General features: G+C 43.4%; 1 protein-coding gene across 3 annotated transcripts in view; it reads right to left on the bottom strand.

Annotated features, from left to right (window-relative positions):
• The window catches only part of LOC106523872 (nucleosome-remodeling factor subunit BPTF), a 25,156-nt gene extending 5,181 nt beyond the window's left edge, over positions 1-19,975 (bottom strand). Inside the window, exons 1-25 of one of the 3 annotated variants that reach the window (XM_014017443.1) lie at positions 19,256-19,975; positions 17,359-18,181; positions 16,356-16,576; positions 14,709-14,885; positions 14,412-14,591; positions 11,989-12,198; positions 11,822-11,901; positions 11,075-11,427; positions 9,918-10,049; positions 9,682-9,811; positions 9,446-9,581; positions 9,076-9,351; positions 7,476-8,991; positions 7,240-7,364; positions 6,415-6,543; positions 6,170-6,320; positions 5,554-5,677; positions 5,192-5,459; positions 4,606-4,742; positions 4,446-4,527; positions 4,182-4,354; positions 2,930-4,049; positions 780-2,125; positions 624-706; positions 257-482 (exon numbers count right to left, since the gene is read on the bottom strand). In XM_014017443.1, the coding sequence (XP_013872897.1) occupies positions 257-482; positions 624-706; positions 780-2,125; positions 2,930-4,049; positions 4,182-4,354; positions 4,446-4,527; positions 4,606-4,742; positions 5,192-5,459; positions 5,554-5,677; positions 6,170-6,320; positions 6,415-6,543; positions 7,240-7,364; positions 7,476-8,991; positions 9,076-9,351; positions 9,446-9,581; positions 9,682-9,811; positions 9,918-10,049; positions 11,075-11,427; positions 11,822-11,901; positions 11,989-12,198; positions 14,412-14,591; positions 14,709-14,885; positions 16,356-16,576; positions 17,359-18,181; positions 19,256-19,742 (8,685 nt within the window). In that variant the 5' untranslated portion in view covers positions 19,743-19,975. Of the gene's footprint in view, positions 1-256; positions 483-623; positions 707-779; positions 2,126-2,929; positions 4,050-4,181; positions 4,355-4,445; positions 4,528-4,605; positions 4,746-5,191; positions 5,460-5,553; positions 5,678-6,169; positions 6,321-6,414; positions 6,544-7,239; positions 7,365-7,475; positions 8,992-9,075; positions 9,352-9,445; positions 9,582-9,681; positions 9,812-9,917; positions 10,050-11,074; positions 11,428-11,821; positions 11,902-11,988; positions 12,199-14,411; positions 14,592-14,708; positions 14,886-16,355; positions 16,577-17,358; positions 18,182-19,255 lie in introns of all 3 variants that reach the window. The other 2 variants (XM_014017445.1, XM_014017444.1) reach the window with 2 other exon arrangements.
• Between the last annotated feature and the right edge of the window lie 1,386 nt (positions 19,976-21,361).

The raw sequence follows: 21,361 nt of genomic DNA, 5'->3' as shown, positions 1-21,361 counted from the left end.
TCAATAAATGTTACCAATTATCTTAATATTTGTGAGGAGTTACACTTAAAATGTGTTAACATTTTTAAGACCTCTGAAAGATTGGTTTAAGCCTTTTTAAGACTAATTAAGGTATCTGCGTGAATCCTGTATTTGTAAACACAATKCATCAGATAATTTCAATTCTCTGATGATTGTCCTAATATAATAAGGACTTAATAAAAGTCTTAATAATAATAAGACATTGTTGCACATCTAATGTCTACAAAAATCTGACCTGGACTTGAAGCTGCAGCTCTTTGTCCAGCAGGGCCCTCTTCTTGAGGATTTCAGCCTTCAGCTGCTCCTTGTGCTTGTACAGCAGCGCGGTCAGTTTAGTGGCGTTCTGCTTGGAGCGTTTCTGCTCCACCACCTCCTCCTTCTTCCTTTTCTTAGCCGCCTGCTTCTCRTCCTTCTCGATCTTGTCGAGGATGAACTTCATCACCTGGTTGCACACAATCATTCTGAAAGCAGAAAGCAGAAGCTGAGCTGTAGCTTCATTTGGTTTAGYTGCTAATCATTAGTAGGTTGAAGTTATTGCTTTAACATCAGGTTTTTAAAGCATGATGCCACAGAGTCATACTTTAGGTGTATAAGACACCAACCTCTGGTTCTCCTCCCGCTCTGCTGCAGCCAGACTCTTCCTCTGTTTCTGCTGCTCTGCTGAAGAATTCTGCTTCATTCCCRCCTGACATTTAAAAACATTTAATTGATATTTACAATAATAAATAATGAACAACTGCTGTTCTTTTTATTAGCACCTGTTTCTGGATGCCATCCTTGGGACTGACCACCTGTAGATTCGTCTCTTTTGGTTCCCTTTTAGCCTCAAGGTGTTTCTTTTTCTTTGGTGGTGGTTGTTGCTGCTGTAGCTGCTGCTGTTGCTGCTGCTGCTGCATCCTCTGAAGCTGCTCCTGAACGTTTGCAGGTGCCTGTATGGTCACCATGTTCTGGATCTGGTGGGCTTGTATCTGACCTCCYGTTTGCTGGATCTGGATAGGTAGCTGCAGTTTGATTTGCTGGGGAACGGCGCCGCCCTGCTGCTGGGCCTGTGCCTGGATCTGGGCTTGGATCTGGGAGGCGATGTGAGGCGGCAGGGCTGAGAGTAGCTGGACCGGCTGCTGGAGGCCTGAAACGGTGATTACCTGATGCCTGATTGGAGACTGCACCTGAAGCTGAGGCTGGGGTTGAACTTGAGACTGGTTCTGAGGTTGGAACTGGACTTGGAGCTTTGCCTGGACTTGGCTGTGGGCTTGGGCCTGAAGCTGGGCTGGAACTTGGGTTTGTGGTGGGGACTGGACTGAAAACTGGGGCTGAGTTTGAACGTGTGATGCAATATGAACGTGGGATTGTTGCGAGGCCTGAGCTTGAATCTGGTTCGGCTGCTGGAGCTGGGTTTGGATCTGGGGCTGTAGCTGAAGTGGAGTTTGAGCCTGAGACTGGACCTGAGGCTGCTGCAGAGCTTGAGGTTGTGTTTGTGGCTGCGTTTGAAATGAAGCTGGTACCTGGGGGAGGTACTGAGGCTGGACCCTTGGCTGGGGTTGAGGTGGGGACTGGACCTGAGTGAGGGGTTGTACTTGAGCATGAGCTGACTGTAGAGTTTGAGGCTGAATTTGAGCCCGTGGCTGAAACTGAACGTGGACCTGGGGCTGAATTTGAGCTTGCACTTGAGGATGCATTTGAATGTGCTGCAGCTGCTGCACTTGACCGCAGGGAGGGACCTGGACCTGTGCACAGATCTGAGCTTGTGTCTGGGGCCGAATCGGAGCATGGGTTTGGGGCTGCAGYTGAGGCTGCGTGGGTCTCACAGTAGACATGACAGAGGACACTGGTAGTCCCTTCACGTGAACCTGCACTGCTGAGACCGGCATATGGGACACCTGCTGCATCGACATCACAGCAGGATGCTGGACTTGTGCTTGAGACTGAGGAGTCAGAGWTGTTTGAGGCAGAAGATTACCAGGCGAGTGTGTGGAGGCTGATGCAGGAGCAGAGCCGAGTGCAGAGGCAGGCGGTGTGACTGGAGCTGATGCCTGATGAGCCGTCTGAACTGGAGAGGAGACTGGAGTCCAGACTTGGGGCTGAGCTGCCTTCTGTTCTATCAGAGCTATAACAARAGAGAGAAGGAACCAAAGGAGATTAAATTAATGTTAAAGAATGTAAATGACTACAGGACAGTGATAAGTATACAATCAGGAGGAGAAAGCCCAGCATCTTTCAGTTACCCCCAATTTACACTGTGTCTGCTCCGCCCCAATATCTGCAGTAAAACCACACTCATTATAATCAATGAGAGCATTTACACTGCATCCACAGGTGTGGCAACGTGTGCCTAGTGTTCTGACAAAATTTGATTTGATCCCATTTTTGACGGGACAGCGGAGCAAGTGCAGAGTCCATCTACAAAGATCACACCGCACCAACAGGAAAAAGAATGAGCACAGCTTCTGTATTTTCAAAATAATTGACCAAAGACAAACTACATTTGGTCAAAATCCTAGTTACATTGACAAATATGTGGGTATATTTATACACACATCAAAATGTATCATTCTGTTTGGGATGCAGAACATGCAGTATAYGCATCCACACAAAAAGTGTGGATTTTATTTTAGAATATAGATTTAAAAAAAAAAGACAACAGCGATGCAGTCTTAACTGTTGATTTCAGTCCATCTTCCACAGAATGAATTAATTTTTTCTGACTTCCACAGTTATCACTGGATTTATTGCACAATATCACACTTCCTGTGCATGCTTCTCAGAGCACCTCTGTGCTACACACCAGAGCCAAGCAGACGCAGTGTAAATGCATGGTTGGAGTTTTCATTATTATGATGTTTGGAGATGAATTAAAGGACTTTTTTTCTCTCTAGTGACTGAATGTCTCCAGCTGTGGACAGAACCTTACCTGGCACTGAAGGTATAGTGGAGGTGGCTGTGACCGGTGTGACGACAGCGCTTGCCACAACCCCGTGAAGATGTGCAGAAGCTGCACCTTGTATTTGGGTTAGAGCTTTGGCCGGGGGTGGGACGGCAATTTGGGTCGACACAACAGCTATGACGGGAGCAGAGATGGGTGCCAAGGCGGGGGTTGGAACTTGGACGGGTGAAGGAAGTGAGGCGGAGACGGGAAGGTGAGTTGAGTTAGTGGCTGCTGCTGCTGCAGTGACTTGGGGAACCGACATGGGGGACAGAGGAGTGGGAGCAGAAATCTGCATCTGAACAGCGGCTGAAGTTAACCGTGGGGCGGGGCTGCGGGACTGTGGTTGGACTTGGCTTTGGAGGACAGCTTGTCCTGGTACAAGTGGTGAACTTATAGTTTGGGATTGTGCAGGAAGTGAAGCTTGTGGGCGGGTGGACACTTGGGCTTGGGGCAGGGCTTGGTTTTGAACAGGGGATGAGGTGAGATTTTGTGTCTGARTCACACTCGGGACTGAATTAGGAGCAGAGGAAGCAGCTTGGGGCGATGTGAGAGCTGAAGGCGGTGTAGAGGGTAAAACTTGAGAGGAAGGTTGTGGAAAATGAGGCAACAGAGCCGATCTTTGTGGCTGCGCCGGGATGGGTAATGTGGGTGAAAGCTGTGTTTGTGCAGAGCCATGAGCTGCAGGGGGAACGGGTGCTGCGACTTGGGTTTGAACTGAAGCGGGGCTCGAGGCAACGTTTAGCTTCGGCGACGGGCTTGTAGCGTGTATGGGTGCAGGCAGAGGGGCTGTCATTTGTGTTTGGGCTAAGGAAGATGGAGTCGTCTGAACTTGTGCGACGGCTCGCACTGGAGTTGGAGAAGACATTTGGGTTTGAGGGGTCTGGGTCGTGGCAGGGGTCGCGTTAGCAGGAGCCGAAACAGGAGCTGAAGAGGACGGAGGTAAAGGAGTGAAAAGGAAGCGCTGGACTTGGCCATTGGGCATGGCTGCCTGCATGAGCTGCTGACCGGGGCCTGGGATGACCGTAACGCCCTGTGGGATGATCTGAAGCTGGCCCTGGGTCTGGCCTTGACCCTGAATTACCACCGTCAGACCTGGGTTGCCTCCCTGCGGAGATTCAGGCAAAAACAATCTTGACCACAACTGATTAGACGACACTCACAAAATAGAGCTCAGAGTTACAAAAAAGTAATTTTAGTTAGAAAATAATAAAATAAAATAACAGAAAGCAATCTTTACCTGAGCGCTTTGTGTCAGCTGCATRAGCTGAGCCATGGTGAGTTTTACTTGACCCTGCTGTGGTCTTTGGGGCTGAGATGAAGCAACGGGAGCGGKGGTGGCAGAAGGAGTTGATGGTGTAGGAGCTGCTGCTCTCAGAGCAGGAGGAGTCCCAGGTGCATGTTGAGACTGACCTGAAGTAGAAAAAAAAAAAGATCTGTTGTAATTTATTTGCTTTAAAAGCCAAAAGACTTTTAACTGAGAGTAAAAAGTTGGACAGAAGACCTTGTTGAGCTGGAGCTCGGACTACTGTGCCTCCAGGAACAGAAGCTGCTCCAGGCTGAGTTTGTCCTACCGTTGTTGTCACCTGACAAACAAAACAGGAGTGAGACTGTGAGCAAACAGGTTCATTACTTCCACACTGATTGGTCAGAAGAGAGAAGACCTGTGGCTGAGTGGTTGAGGCAGAAGAAGCAGTTCTGAGGTTCATGTTTCCAGTCGTAGGATGCAGCGTGCTGTACGTCCGAAGGTTGGCAGGGGGCCCATGAGGGAARATACCCATAACTTTCTGCTGACCTCCACCTGGGGATGAGGAAATACATCACATACATTCAGTTAGACTGGTCAAAAGCGGGGCGGGGCTTTCTCCGCTGCAGCTCCTAGGTTTATGGATCACCTCAAATCTTGTTTAAAACTTTTTTCCTTCACTTTTGAAGCCTTATCAGATGCTGATTATGGTTTATTTGAAAATACATTTTTGTGCCGTTTTATGACTTGTCTGTTTTTTGTATAACTGCTGGTACRTCTGAACTTTCACTGACTGAAAGTGGACACCACAAGCTCTATGATCATTTAGAAGCCCATTGTAAATATGAATGAGAATTACAATATAAAAGTTGTAAAAGACTCAGTGATGTTTTGCATGGCTGTACACATAGAGAAACCGAGGTAACAGAAACTAAAAACTGCAAAACAAAATACAATTTTAACTCCATTGTTTTTAATGGATGACTCGTCTTGCACCTGCTCACCTGTGCTGCTGCTGCTGCTGCTGCTGCTGCTGCTGTTGTTCTGGCCCTGTTTCACCCAGGAGGCAAACGACTGCTGGAAGTTCTTGTCTTGTTGTAATGACACCGAGGAGCCCAGCTTGGAGGACAGGGCCATCTTGGTTCCAGGTGTCAATGGACCCGTCCTCAGGCCTGTTGTGGTCGGGGTGCYGGGAGAGCTGGCTGATGTGGTGGTGGTGGTGGTTGTGGAAGTGGTGGTGGTTGTGCTCAGTTTCTGCTGCTCCAGACGTTTCTAAAAACAGACAAACAATAAGTTAGGTTTCTAATAAACTGTTAAACTKGGAAGTTTTAGGGGTGGAGGGGGTTAAAGTGTGATGTGTTCCCACCTGCTGGGCAGCCAGTCTGGCCTGCTTCAGCTGATTCTCCAAATGGGCTTTCACTTCCTCTGCTGTTTTCAGGGTGCTGCTGGCCTTGGCAGGATCTAAACCCTGTGCCTTATCCCTTTCCACTCTGTAACACCACAAATTTAAAAAGGTAAAAATCTGCTGAACTCCATTTGAAACAGTAAAACTAAAGAAAAACCTAAAGGYGACTTGGGGCCTCATGTATCAAATAGTACAGCTTTAATACTAAAAGTTGGTGTAGAGACAAAAGGCTCATGGACTGACTGCATTTAGTCGACCTAAATGTGGTTCAGTTTCATCATTCAGGTTTGAATCATAAAAGATAAAACAAACAAACAAACAAAACAAACAAACAAAGAACCCATCATGTTTAGACTCTCCTTACATCCAGAAAACTGAATGAAGTCATTTTTCTGTGTATTTAGGTAACATTCAGTAYTTTGTGGTTTAAAACTGTTGATTGAAAAGGTTTGCGTTGCTGTCAGGATACTTTCACAGCGGGTACAATGTGTGTGTATATTCACACACCACACAACGTTTGTTTTGATACATCCCGACGTGTGCGTGGAACCTGGCGCATGTTTGTTGAGGTTCCCACCTCTCTGAAAAAGCTCGGATCTCCCAAAGCTCCAGTTCCTCTTCAGGTATCCAGGTCTCCACAGCCACAGGCCCAGTCTGCTTGGCTGGCTCCTGCTTCTTGGGCCTCAGGGCACTGGAGCGCAGGCCTTTCCTCTGTGGGGTTGGGGTTTCTGTTCATGGAAAGTTAATAAGTCATATAAACTAATTAAATCCTGCATCAGTTCCAAGCAAACTTTATTATTATTATTATTATTATTTTTTTACCTTTTGGAGTGTCTCTGTTTCCGAGGGGACAGATGATCTTCCTGATGCAGTACTCTGAGCGGATGCCATACGGCCCCACATCTCTCCTCTTTATAATCTCTGTTGTGATGATGTCTGTGTCTGTGGTTTCTAAACAAAACAAAACTATTTTAATTAATCACATTTTTTTATCATTCAATATCAATTCAGAAAATCCTCTGAATCGATTTGATCCCCTGGCCAGGCAACAGTCAGGGAGGTGGAGGATTTTGAGGTGTTTGGGAACAATTAGCTAGCATTGAGCTAACAGCTGGTTAGCCGCCATCAAAGCACAGCCTGTTTGTCTTGGTTGCTTTAGYTCTTGAATAAAATTATTAACACAGAAAGACGTAGATTTGTATGACTAAGACAACAGCCTACGTGTGTCTACATTTACGTTTTATGCCTTCTTCCCCAAAAGACAAAAAACAGTTTTCTCTGTGAGACTGTTACTTTCACTCTCTCAGATGTTCATAGTTAATGTGAATATCTACAATTTTCAAATTTCCACAGGATTTTAGCTGGATAAAGTGATGTGTGATACCTCCTGGCTGCAGGATTACACATTTATTACAGAGAATGTTGATGAAGACATAACAACTGTGTGTTGTTTAAAAAATGAGTTCATCATAAAATGAATCAAAGTATGGAGCTGATGATAATTCCCAGGTTTTAAAGATGCAAATATTTTACTCTTCAGTACATTATTATTTAAAGTGAAATGCAATTTAATATCAAGTTCATTTAAAAGGAGGCAAATTGATCCATGACACAAACCTGGAAGGTTTTTGTTTCCAAACTTCTCACCTTTCCGTGTCGTCCCCACAGCAGCGGAGGGCTTCACAGCCATGTCGTCCCACCTCAAACAGGCCCACAGCAGCCTCAGCATCAAACTAACACCTGCCAGAGACCTCACAGTCTGCAGACGGTACCTGAAGGGTCAGAAAAACACACGAGAAGTTTTAGATTCCTTACAAACTCCACTTTCAAAAGGGCTGAGCTATCCTAATTATTCCAAATGTGCAATAAAGCTCGTTACCRACCTCCACGTGATCCCAAAAGTGGGCCGAGGTGAAGGGTAGGGCCAGATATCCAACGCTGGCTTGGCGTTGTAGCTAAAGATGGGCACTTCTTTAATGCCCGCCTTCCTCGCCAGCCTCTTCAGGTCATCGTTTGGGAGGACAAAAAGGCTCTTCTTGCTGCTCTTGGTCACAAACTTACGGTAGGACGGCAGTGCTGTTCCCGAGCGGGCCTTCTTTGACTTGGAGAACCTGAGAAGGCTCACTCTGTCTCTAGTGGAGTACTCTTTGCTAATCATGGAGCCGCCTGACGAGGGTCCCGCTTTGGCTTCGTTAAGTTTTCTCTTCTGGGAGCCAGCTGCTTCAACACCGGGCTGGGTGGTGCTGGGACCGGTACCAGATGAAGGCAAGCTCATTTCTCCTTGAGAGGGTACACCGRGCTTGCTAATACTGCTGGATGTGTCAGGCGTTAGAGCGTTCTGAGGCTCCTTTGAGGAGACATTATTGATGGAGGTTTTTACACCGTCACGGTTAGTGCAAACGTCTGCGTTATTACTAATGTGGCAGGAAGTGTTGGACGGTTGGAGCTTCGCTGGTACCAGAGCCTCACAGTCCGTCATCACACTGTCACTCTTATTTAAAGGCTCTCCTTCTTCTCCCACGTGGTTCTCCAACTTTGGGACTTTGAGAGGAGGAGGATGAGCTGCATTAGAAAACTCATTCTGGGACAGATTCCCATTCATCAGAGACTTGACCGGCTCCTTCTCTGGATCTGAAACCACACCCAGGGTTTCAGTCCCGGGCTCTGAGTTGTTTGAGTCCACTGCTGTGGTTTTTCCATTCAGCTGTGATGGGCCGCTCTTACTTTGAGTTTCCTCTGTGTTTTCTGTGTCGCTCTTGCCGCTGCTTTGCTCCATTTCATCATAGCCCCGTTTCTTAGGGTTCTCAGGTTTTTGAGGAACTTCTTGATTCAGGGTTTTTTCGTTGGGTTCAGTCTTCTCTGACTGACAGCTGAGCTCAGATTCTCCGTTCACCTCTTCATTGGTACAGGCTTCCTCCTTGATTTCAGGGTCTGATTTGATGTCCACGCTCTCCGTCTTTGTATCCTCCTGCTCGAAGTCGAGTTTTTTCACCACAGGGTCTTTCACTTGCTGGTTCTCCTCCTTCTCCTCTGCTTTAACACCCGAGGTGATAGCAGGCTGCTGTTTGCTTAATGCAGTTCCTTCAGTCTTAACCCCGAACGTGGGCTTTGTGGCTGCTGTTTTAGACGAGGCGGCTGCCTGTCTCATCCGATCCAGTCTCTGTTTCTCCTCCAAGGTGAACTGTTTTACCCGACGCTCCAAGAGTCCATCCAGTTTGGACGGCTTCACCTTCTTCTTATAAGCTGTCCTCAGCTGGAAGCCCTCRCTGACGTTCACAACGTCGTAAAAGATCTTCGACGCTGCCGTCTCRTCCTTTTTGGTTTGTTCGGGTGCCGGAGAAGGTTCGACTCCAACGGGATGCGCAGTGGCTGAAGAAGGGCCGTTGCTTTCAGCTTTTTCTAGGAAAAGGGATCCCAGATGTTAGCGGATGACAGAAGTAAAGCTTTGGAGAAAGAGCAAAAGAATTCATTTGAAATATTTACCTCTTGTATCAGCTGAAGCAGACAGGCTGGAGTCAACCTCCATTTTTTCATCTACACTCTTATCTTCAGCAGCAACTTCCTGCTCATCTTTTGGAGGCTTTTCTTCCTCTTTGGTGGTCTGAGGTTTACTGTCGTCAGTCGAGGAAGTGACCATAGACGATTCAGTGGCCAGTGAGCTTTCCTTGACTTCTTCCATCCGAGTGGCCTCCTTCTTGCATTTCGTCATCTCTTTGTGTTTTTTYGTATTAACTACAGAATTTTCTTTATTCATTTTAGCTAAAAGTAAACACAAAATGTGCATCAGAACCCCAAAAGTTCCAGAGTATACATTTATTAAAAATTAAGGAAATTAAACAAGTTGAGCTCTTACCCTCTAATTCTTTACGGTAGTTTACATTTGTGTTTCCTGGTAGTTTTGGAACAAAACGGGGCACGTGAGTCTTACTGACCCAGATCCAACCACCATATCCAGTCACTCTATACTCCTCGCCCTTCTGTTTCCACACCTTCAGGGGAAAAATAAGAAATTAAAAAATTAAAGACACAAAAATTAGGAATCWAACCTTTCATGGTAATGTGCAGCCCTGAATGCTGCAGGTATTTTACCTGATGCTTGATGGGGATGGTGTATTTCACCCATGTGGCCTGCTGCAAGATCTCTTCATCCTCAAGCTTTTTCTCGCGCTTTTTCACCTTCTCCTTTTCCTCCCGCTCCATCGAGGTCATACGATGTAACCTGATGCAAAACAAACACTCATAATTGGGCGAGAACATAAAACAAATTGGCTAATGCTCGTGTGTGTGTGTGTGTGTGTGTGTGTGCGTGCGCGCGTGTCTATTACCTTGTGTGTCCCAGAGACTCCTTCCACACAGGCAGCATAACCACTGGTTTGATTGCACACTCCAAAATAGCCAAAGCCAAAGCAAATTCCCTGGCTTTGCTGCACATCTGCACTGCTTTGTTCCAGTTGGTCCTACAAAACAAAAACAATAAATGATTAAAACAGAAAATCACATTTTGTCTTTTGCAAAAACCAAAATATTTCTTTATTTTAATTTGTAACAGTTAGGGAACTGGACATAAGTCTGCGTCCTCTCTGTGGTGATGCTTGTCATTGTCTGATCTATCCTGGAAGAAAAGATCCGTACCATCAGCGCATTTGTGCATGTGCAAAAAAAAAWACTTCCAGGAGGGCTTTGTTTGTTCTTTTCCATGTAGCCTTTCACTAGACTCAGACTGCTTAATGACAGAAACAATTAAGAAATATTTGAAATCTAAACAAGTTTCTACTGAATTATATATCTTCCAAGTATAAAGGTTATTATTATTTAAGGCAATTATAATATTTTCTAGAAAAATAGGTCAGTTTATAACAAGCAACATTTTAATTAATATAAATAAATATGTACGCTTCATAAATCTACATTTTATTAATATCAAAATGTGTATTAAATATGTTCTATTAAAACTGTTCAGATATAATCTAGCACACCTTTATAATTAAGGATGGAAATCATTTTTTCCAACACTTTTTCCTAAATTGAGTGCATTAATCAGGGATCCAGAAGCRTTTCTTTTAGCRCATGTGCAGATGAGCTGACGGTACGGAGTGTCCCTGCCTGATTATGGATCGTGCTTCTGGGACCGATCAGGCAGTGACAACGCTTCAATCACCATCATATTCTCTGTCTTTTGTGCCGCCCACGTTGTTCTCGTTTTAATGCTTGTTGCCATATAAGGCAGGTATTCCTGTAACTGCTCGTGTTTAAGTTTTTTGACTCTGTTAGCAAAACATCTCATAAACCATTGTATGGATTTTAATATTAGAAAGTAATCATTGGGTGTACATCAATACCCGATTAAGGTCTAGTTTTTGTAGTTTTGCTCTGCCGTGGACAAGATTGAGGTCATAAAGGGTCAGAAGTTGGCTTTCTGGTGGAGTGAAACTGTTGAGTGAAAGAAAAAAAAAAAAGAGAGAGAGATCTTGTTGCTTTGTACCTGTGCGATGCCCAGTTGGGATGCATAAAAGGACCCGGCACGTTGGTTTCCAGCTGGATGATGGTGAGCCGAATGGTGGAGACGGTCAGACTCCGCGACCCGTAGATGGAGCCGTTCCATTTGAACTCTGAGGCGGTGGTCAGGCTGAACTTGTGGGAGAGGTGGCGCTTCTTGTCGTAATCCTCCCGGTGCTGATGTTTGTTGAGCGCCAGGACGTTGGTGCTGAAATGGTTCTGGTAGACCCTGTACTTGCCCTCCTGACCCAGTTTGAACAAGTTGTTTAAATTTACCGCCAGGTCCCTTTTCAAGAAGCTCAGACGTGTGGAGTCACCGGTGAAACGGACAGGAGATGACTGAAACACAAGCGCAGACACGAATTGTTACTTTAATGATGACTGTTTAGTGTGTTCATTAGTCAGACTGRTACAGTGCTCTCAAGAGAACAAACTCTTTTAAAAAAAAAACAAAAAGAAAAAATAAGTAGGTCCTCTGGATGGGTTTCTTTTTTGTTTCTCCTCCAAGAGACTTCTTCAGTCTGAAGAGTTGCAGGTGAACTCAGTCTTTTTTAATTTATGATTTTTTTTTTTTTTGCATAATAAAGCAGGACTTTATGCCAACACCAGAATTTTAGATGCTGTATGCAAAATATAGGAATTTCAGCAAATATTATTTGACTYAGGTCACACAAAAAGGACAATTTTACATTTTAGCAACTTCTTAGTTTTAAAATCCACCACGTTGCCGTACCTCTTTGCTGCTTCTGTGTATTTGGTTTTTGGATTCCTGTTCAGCTGTTTTTTCATTCCTGATCCGTTCGTTATACTCATCTATCATTCAAACATCCAGATGACAACATCAGTACCAGAACAATAAATAGACACTACTTAATTCCTGAGTCRAGTGTAGATGCTTACCCGTGCCATCATGGCTGGTGAAAGAGGACTGGGACGACCTGTCAGCTTGATCGGGTGGTTCCAGCTTACGGAGACCATCAGAACCAGAAACCTGGCTACCGTCACCAGCTGCCTTTGGTTGAGACGATCGCTGCTGTGATTGATCTTGAGTTGGTGACGAGTCGTCACTTTGTGCAACTTCACTACCAGATTCAGATTTCTGATTCACGTCTAAATAAATTAAAATAGAGCAAGAAAAACTTAGGTAAACACAACAGAGAAACTGTAGTCATGACTAATAATAAGCTGTAAGTTCTGTCTATAAAAATGCCCATTAAATAGATATTTATTCTTGCTTTATGTAAGTCAAATTTTGTCAACACAACAACCAAGCTGTACACYTGCTGCCAAACCAGAGTAAGACTCTGGTTCTCCCAGTATTTATAAACACAACTCTTTGTTAGCAGGGTAGCAGGTGGAGCTTCCAGGCAGAGGGCCCTTTGAGCCTCAGGAACCCACCCAAATGTCCATAAATTGGACTGAGTAAAAAGGGTCTGCCTGTAGCAAACATGGTGGAGRGAGGAGTTGCTGCCAAAGAAGCATCGACCATGGTGCCAAAAATGAGCTTCACAGGTCCACAGAACACAGGARACAATATGAAGCAAAGGACAAGTAACTAAATGGCTGATTTAGATAATAAGGCAAAACATAAAGATGAAAAAGGCTTCATATAGATTAGGAAGTTCTTATCGGCTCATTCTCCTACCAACTAATTAGATGTTATCTGAAGATAACCACAAAGATAAACACACAGAAAAAATAAATGCTTTTATTCAAACAACTATAGTAGGGTTCCTTTAAATGACAAAAAAATGTCTTGACTGRACCCAGATCAGTTAAATATCAACAGAATACACTTTTTACCTGTACAACATTTTTAGCATTTATGGTATTTAATTTTTAGTGGCACAGCTTTTCTAGTCATTGTGGTAATTTTCACAGTCTAGTATCAAACATCTAACTGAGCATGAGCCAGGGACACCACTTCAGTACAAAAATAAACAAAAAACAATTGACTAGAGAAGCAACACATYATAACCAGAGGACAGGTAATAATACAAGCAAACTTGGGGCTGGGCGGTATGACCTCAAATTCATATAACGGTATAAACTGAATCCCTTCATGGTAACGGTGTATATATCATAGTAGAAAACTATCATAAAAARTAAAGATAATGTTATCTTTAGAGCTTTTTTTTTTTGCAGAAAGCTAATCTTAATCAAACCCAGTATTTTTGCTTTAATATCTGCCTGCCAAACAATGAGCTTCCACCTGCTGCGCTCTCATCTTCATCGCTGCGCRCTCATCTTCATCATCAGAGCAGAAGCCGACTTTACATTAGCAAGATGGATTTATGACTGAGGGAACGTTCACGTTTTTTATAATCATCTCTGTGGGTAACAATACTTAAAAAACAAGTTTTTCTCCGACAACTGGGTGTGAAAAACTGCGGTTATTAAAGCTTCGCTCTGTGCGACGTGCAGCGAGAGGAGAGGAGAGAAAGGAAATGATCCCGCGACACGACGTAACTTGGAGGAAATTTTGAGGATTTATCCTGTCTATACGTGTTTTAAAACGCTAGAATTTCTTCATTATATTTCAAACTCCTGTTGCTCRGTTGTCTCTGCACTCGCAGCCATGCTGACACAGGTGCGATGACGTAATGACGATAGGACGGTAGAGGGTAAATTTCCCAACTTCATMCAGTTTCTACCGTCTACCACATATACCGCGCAGCCCTAGGTAAACTATACGTACAGCAAAGCAGCAGGAGGTAAAGAGGTAAAGTTGAACATCAGAAAAGGCAAATCACCATTAAATTTGCTGGATAGGAAATTATCGCACTAAGCAATAAAATTTTTTGTAATATACAGTATATACCACCGCTGCTTAGGAAGCTTACAGTAGTTTATGAAATAAACTGTAACATCTCTCGCCACCTCCTCTATCCAAGCCGACACAATTTATTCTGCATGTGTCTTCCTCCGGCTTCATAAAATAATTGTGTTCACCTGCATGCTGCTTACAAAGTTTATAAAATTTACGTAGTGTTAAAAAATAAATAAAAATTAGTGAACCCAAAGTTAGGAGCGGTGCTCTGAGGACRTCCTGAGGCGACGCCAGCTGAAAGAAGGCGTCTGAAAACCAAAGACGCTCCTCTAAAGGCCTGTTCAGAGCTCTCAGGCTAGAGGTTATGAAACCAAGAACCTGGCAGATACGTGACTCCTCTCTACTCCAAGGAGTAGAAAAGAGGAAGACACGAAGAAAAAAAGTAGGAAAATAAAAACTATGAACCTCATTTTAATTTATGGTGYGATTAATTGATTTACTAGTTATCGCGACAGGTCTACTTCAGGATAATTAACCRATGACTCGAGCGTACCTGTCGCTCCCTGCTTTCCTAGTGGAGGAGACTCTCCACTGTCTTGGTTCCCAGAACGATCAGCTTCTGCTTCACCATTTTTCTCAAGTGATTGTGTCTTTAGTGCAGCTGCATCCTGGGTAGCAGAGGCAGGSTTATCTGATGTGAGCCTCTCTTCTGCTGCAGGTTGAACAGCAGCTGCTGAGGAGTGACAGGAAGAGCAAACAGCACTGGYCAAGTTAGGAGGTTTCATTTCAACATGTGTTAAAAAAGTCTAAAAGTTTAAAAGACATAACAAAACATTTGAGTAACTTTTACCTTGGGAGTTARCATCACCCACGTTCGCTGCATCCTTTGTCTTGTCGGGTTGTAATGAGATCTGAGCATCGACCTCAGTTGTATTTACTGAGCCACGCTCTGCTTCCTGCTTGTCCTCCACTCGCCTCTTTGCATCCTGCGCCACTCGCCTTATCTTTAACCGCTCCAGAACCACATCTACAAATTTAAATTTCAAACGCAATAGCCAACAATTACATAATTACATCAACAGCTAGACATTTGAAGACAACACTTAAGTTGAAAAGCATGGGGGAAACCATTTCACCACTAGCTTAACTTTATTAAATAGTAAAAACAAAGATATGTTGGGAGAAAATCCATCTCAACCAAGAGAAAAGCTTTTCAGTGACTGACAGCAGCTGACTGTGTACGTTTCAAAGTAAAATGATCAAAGTATATTTTACTGTAGAAACGCAACTATTGCTTCACACCCAAAACCCAGCTAAAATGAAAGTTCTTATATTTTAGGATGCAGTGGAAGTGAACCTACTCAAAGCTCCAGAGACTCCAGGCGCAGCTATAATAACACAAAGCACCTTGCTTTAAGAACTGGAATCAATCTACTTGGTGACACGAACGGGAAGTGTGGCAGAAAAACCTAAGAGATACCACAGCCTGAAACAGAAAAGGAAACAGCTGGCAACGGCCTAACAACCTGACTTCTTRGAGGAAGGCTGAGGTAAGCAGTGTTCTTATAAAGTACCTCAAATTAATACGTGAGTAAAAGTACAAGTATCTTTCCATAAAATTACTTTGGTAAAACTAAGTGTTTTCTAGGAATATTACTTGAGTAAAAGTCCAAAAGTATCTGACATATACTGTACTTAAATATTAAAAGTAAAAGTATTGAATAAAAGTTAGAATTTCTAAAATGACATTTGTAGAGAAGTGACCTCCCTAAAACATTTTTCCAAATGACTATAATGTTAAATTAAACTGTTTCAGCCATGGTCGTCTTCAGCCATGGTCGTCTTCATACAAGACTACACACTTCTAATCTGTCCTGCTGTGGAGTGTGATGTGATTTCTGTCATGTACAGGTGAGGTGAACCATACAAATCAATAGGGCATCAAAATGRTATATGTTTATACCTTCATCCAACTACAGTTATTTTACTCTATCCTGGAGGCACCATATATTTGGACAGGCRTTTTGTTAAACAAGCCGGAAGGAAAACAAGTCAAAATGTAATAGAAATAAAGACTTCCCACTTTCTATCTTTTTTCAAATGTAAGACGTAAAAACTAGTACAGAAAATTCTGTGAAAATATAAGTAGAAGTAAAAAGTTGACTGAAAAATAATTAGTCTAGTAAAATACAGATAACCAAAATTTCTACTTAAGTACAGTAAACAAGTATTTGTACTTTGTTACTTTACTACTCTGCTCGTTAGAAGAAGAAAAATAAAAAAAGCTGCATCCAGATGTCACCTATGCAGAGTGGTGAAGCCTGAGGGAATTATCTAAAACAAACGTTTGAATGTTACCCTGCTGCTCACGAGAACATCAACACAACTGTCACTCAAATATCTGCCATCTTTATCAGAACAACATTCTATGCATGGATGATGGAGTACAAATTTAACATTTGTTTTGGTCTATATGGAGAGTGAGTAAAATCCATACCATTGACAGCAGCGAGATAAGATTTATTGCTGCCACGAGCTCTGTTGGTGAGGTCCTCTGTGATGTCCATGTGAGCTTTCACCTCCTCGTTCGTCTCCTCCAGGACGGCATGAAGGTCCGTCTCCCAGTATTCCTTATCCAAACACTCGATGAGTTCCTCCAGCTGTGCCTTCGAGCTGTAGTACCAGATCTTTTTCTTCTCATGCTCCCCGTCCTCCTCACTGTGGAGAGACCAGTCGATAGATGAAGCTCAAGCACCTCCTCTACAACAACACTGGGAGATAAAACAATCAGAGAACTTGACAAACAAAAAAAAAAAAAAAAATGTGTGTGCTGAACTGGTTTGAGGGTAGGTTTATCTGTCAAAGCTGCTTATTCATTTAATTAAATCACTGAACTTCGACCCCCAAACACACACAGGGACTTATAAACAGAGAATATAAAATAAATTATCCAGTACTGCATTACAGCCAAATTGTTCAAAAACTGTTCGGGGCATTCCTAAAAAGCACCACATGCCCAGAAAAAAAAAAAAAAAAAAACGACCTGGACCATAAATCTCTTTTGTAACCACTTGACAAACAAAAAACGGAATTTGTGGAAAGCTTGTCAAATCTGCATGCCAACAAATTATCAGCATAACTTAGTTTTACTTTCAGCTCTTTTATATTTTAGGATGGATACGTGCAGAAACCCACAGGACCACATTTTGGGAARTAGAAGTTAACTAGCTACAGTGCATGTTTTTCTTTTTAATTAAACCAACTTTAGGCATTTTTTGCATTGTAAGGCCTTGCCTTGGCTCGACCCGGCTCCAGTCGGCCCAGCCTTACTCTACTGCAGCCCTAAGACTTGGTGAAGGCTGGGAGTGGTTTGAGAGCCGCTGCTGTTAGTATTTCAAACAAAAACCTGACCAATCAATCAGGTTTTGATATCATGTCCGGGTTCAGCTTAATTCTATACCTTTTCTCAAATTACCAAGACGATGAGGGTCCTAACTTACACAATAATCCTCCGATTGAAGAACCAGTATTTCCTCTGATGTCTATCATATCCAATGGGCTCCTGGCGAATRTAAGGCCTGTTTTTCTGTGCCTCAGTCACACAGTTTGTGACTCCGGGCACTTTGTGTGCCACGCAAACCTCACACTGCCACTCATCCTCCGGAACAGCCTCCAACGGGGGTTTCACGCACTCCAGGTGATAGACCGCTGAGCAAGTCTCGCAGCACAACAGGTCACCCAGGCGGTGACACACGCGACAGTGGTCGTCATACTGCATGCTGCCGTCAGACATGAGCTCCTCTCGGGCGATGTTGGTGGTGAGGAACTGATCCACCAAGAACTGGAGCACCTTGATCTTACTCTCAAGAGGACCGTAGGGATACTCGTCCGTCTCTAGGTGTGGCAGAACGCGATGAAACTCTCTGTCACTTTCACAGTAAGACCTCAARACCTCGGGCCACGTCATGCCGTCAATAAAGTACAGAGTAGAGTTGACGCTGTCCTTGAGGTCTGCAGGGCCAAAGGTGGTGTTGGAGGAGTCTTCCTCACGCAGGATGGCCTTCAATAGGGAGATATGGGTCTCAGCTATTAACGTGCACTGCTCCCGGCCAATGAGTGCTGCACAGAAGTCCTCAAAGCGGAAGGGGGAGAGGCGGAGCACGGTGCTGAAATTCCGTAGCACCTCATAGATGGAGGTGATGTTAAGCAGCTCTTCATTAGGCACCAAAAGATCCTCGGAGGTTTCTGGAAGCTCAAGTGGAGGAATCTCCTTGTTCTCGAGAGTGGGAGTGCGAGGGCGAGGGGCTCGCATTTTTTTTCTCCCTGTGGCATAAAACAAAAAAACATTTGTAAAGTAAAAATTGGATCTCTTTAACCAAAAATACATTTTTAATATCTACATTTAAAGAAACAACTACACAGTTATTTGATCATTTCAGTACTATAGTTTCAAAGTATTTCAAAAGTTTTTAATATCCATTTATTCAAAGAATTAAAAAAAGATGCATATGTTTTTCTTATAAAAGGTTCTAAGCCCTTTAAGTAATCATTATAAGTCATTATAAGTAATGATTTTTTAAATTGTTTCAGTGCTGTTTACTATATAAAAAGGTGTTCACAGGTTTTCAAGTTAAAAACAAAAACTAGGATAACTTGAAATTGACAAACTTTTTTGTTGCTACTTTGGCTAATGTTGCTGCACATGCCGGCTAATGTCATTACAGCTTAATGAGAGGCTCATCCTCCGGCATGCAGGGGGAAACGCTGGCTGTCAAACGAGCAACATTGCGTTCAAATGGGTAAAATCTCTTGCGCCTGCACCCAGAGAGCATAACCTGTCCTCGTTAAAGAGTGTGCTTACTAAATGTATTGATTTTCGATAAGAAAATTCTAATAAAAGTGGTCAAAACAGCGAAGATGCTAGCCAAGCTAACATTGCTAGCTGCTAGTTTTTGTTTACCCACTTSTTAACAAAACGTTATCTACCAAATAAGTTGTTAAAACTGAGAACACAAAACATATAAATTTGCCATTGTCTTAAATAAAGACAGACTGACATGGCAGGCAACATATAGCTATGTTATGCTTGTTAGCRTTAGCATGCTAAATTCCAAGTTATTTGGGCTTAGCTACCTTTGCTTTTCTTTAAGAAACGTGTGTAAAATATTTTACGATGGGGATTTAGGAAGAAATCATAAGGTTTAGCTTTGATCCACCTGCAGTGSTGTTTTATTGAACTGAACGAGGCCTGTTTTCAAAAAAAAAAAGTCTGCAATCTCCATTTTGAACAATAACCTCCTTCCTGCATCGCTCACTCAGATTAGATATGGTTTTCCCTGACCCCGGCAGGGCATGCTAACTCACTGTAGCCGGGCTCTGATCATGAGCTTTATTTACCCGGAGTGCTGGCGTGAGTGCTGTGGCTCCGAAAGCTGCTCTCTGTGCAGAAGCTGGCACCATCCTCTTCCTCCTCCAGCYCATCATCTTCTAGGCAGTCAGAGTCCTCTTTGAGGCCCTCATCCTCCTCGGACTGGGCTTCCTCCTCGACAAACTCATCCTCCTCGGACCTCAGACTCACAGCATCCTCTTCCTCCTCGCTCTCGTGGTCATCGTACACCACGGTTTTGGGCACAGCCGTCCGCCTTCCACCACGACCACCTCTGCCACCACCGCCACCTTTACCTCGTCCCCTGCCCCGTGTCGATGGTGCTTTCTTCTTTTTGGCTGATTTTGRGGTCTCCCTTTGTGGGCTCTCGACGTCCTCGTCCCCACTGTCCCTAAACTTCGGTTTTATGTTCCTCCTGGGTCGCAAGCCCCGGGTCGAAGCTGGGGATGGATCCTCCGTTTGTAGCGGTTTGGGCGGCCTGCCCCTTTTCCCTCTCATGATAGGCGAAACCTATTATATTACAATCCCGACGTTTGCGTGGATTTGGCATACACGGTTGCGAGCGAAAACGGTAACACCACACACACGAACCGGTGCGGATCACGCCGTGACCCCGTTGCAGCCCCCCCTGCGCCTTCCAGAATGCGAGAGCTCAAAACGTTAGCCCGGCGTCCCGTTCTGGTTCGCCCAGGGCCGCCATTTTTTCTTCTCTGCCTGCCTATCTGGCTGAACAAACAGCAGGCCCTCGCTGGAGGAGTCACGTGGTCACACTGCTTCCAGCTCAATGGCAACAATGAGCAAAATACTGTTTCACTCAAAAACACAACTGTGTAACTCACAAATCGATTAGTTTTGTTTAACACCACGATTACATTTACGGGTTAGCAATAATAAAGTGACAAACCTGCGTAATAAAATGTCAGTGGTTAAAGTGGTGATTACTTTTACAGTAGTAATTAGGTCTACTTTTATTATTATTTAGTAGTAATTACTTATTATTACAGTAATAATTGTTATTAATATATCAGAGCATTATTTGGCACAAAATGATTCTTAGATGCAAATTCAGAAAAGTTGGGTAATTTCCTTTTTTTTTACATTTTCTGTAGTATATAAGTAGACTCGACATGTCAGTGTGTCGTATTTGGATTTAATTGTACATGTTAAACATCTGTAAAAACAAATGTATGAAATCTAATTGGAAAAAGGTATTTCTAGGTGTCAACTTTTTATGGCAAGCCATTTTAGCATAAAGTCGGATTCACAACACTTCCATTCCAGATATCTGAAACTGAGTTATGACTAGTCATATTTGTTATTTAAGATATATCTCTAATTATAATATTTTGACTAGTCAAAATACCTATTTGAGATATCTCTAATTACATTTTGATTAGTATAAATGACGTCAGAGGCTTCAGTTCAAGATATCTTATAAGGAATTTTGACTAGTCAAAAATACAATTCGAGATATCTCTAAGTTAGGTTTGACTAGTCACTAGTTGCTTTCAAGATATCTCACTTTTAGTTCTGACTAGTCATAATTCCAATTAAAGAAATCTTGAATGGCATCATTATTTAAGATATCTTAAATGTACTTTTTGATATCATAAATAAAGATTTGACTAGTTCAAATTCAATTACAGATATCTTGAAAGTACGGAGCCCGCCGGGGGTCAGTGGGAGAAAAAAAAACAGCCACTGGAAATCCGTGCGCACGGATTACTAAACTGAGCGAACGGATTACTAAAATGAGCGCACGGATTACTAAACTGAGCGAACGGATTACTAAATGAGCGCACGGATTTCTAAATGAGCGCACGGATTACTAAACTGAGCGAACGGATTACTAAAATGAGCGCACGGATTACTAAACTGAGCGAACGGATTACTAAACTGAGCGCACGGATTACTAAACTGAGCGAACGGATTACTAAACTGAGCGCACGGATTACTAAACTGAGCGAACGGATTACTAAACTGAGCGCACGGATTACTAAACTGAGCGTACGGATTACTAAACTGAGCGCAAGGATTACTAAACTGAGCGAACGGATTACTAAACTGAGCGCACAGATTACTAAACTGAGCGCACGGATTACTAAACTGAGCGCACG

Source organism: Austrofundulus limnaeus, unplaced genomic scaffold, assembly GCF_001266775.1.
Source record: "Austrofundulus limnaeus strain Quisiro unplaced genomic scaffold, Austrofundulus_limnaeus-1.0 Scaffold168, whole genome shotgun sequence".
In the NCBI taxonomy this organism is placed as follows: Eukaryota; Metazoa; Chordata; class Actinopteri; order Cyprinodontiformes; family Rivulidae; genus Austrofundulus; species Austrofundulus limnaeus.
This window is presented reverse-complemented; position numbering and strand designations above follow the sequence as displayed.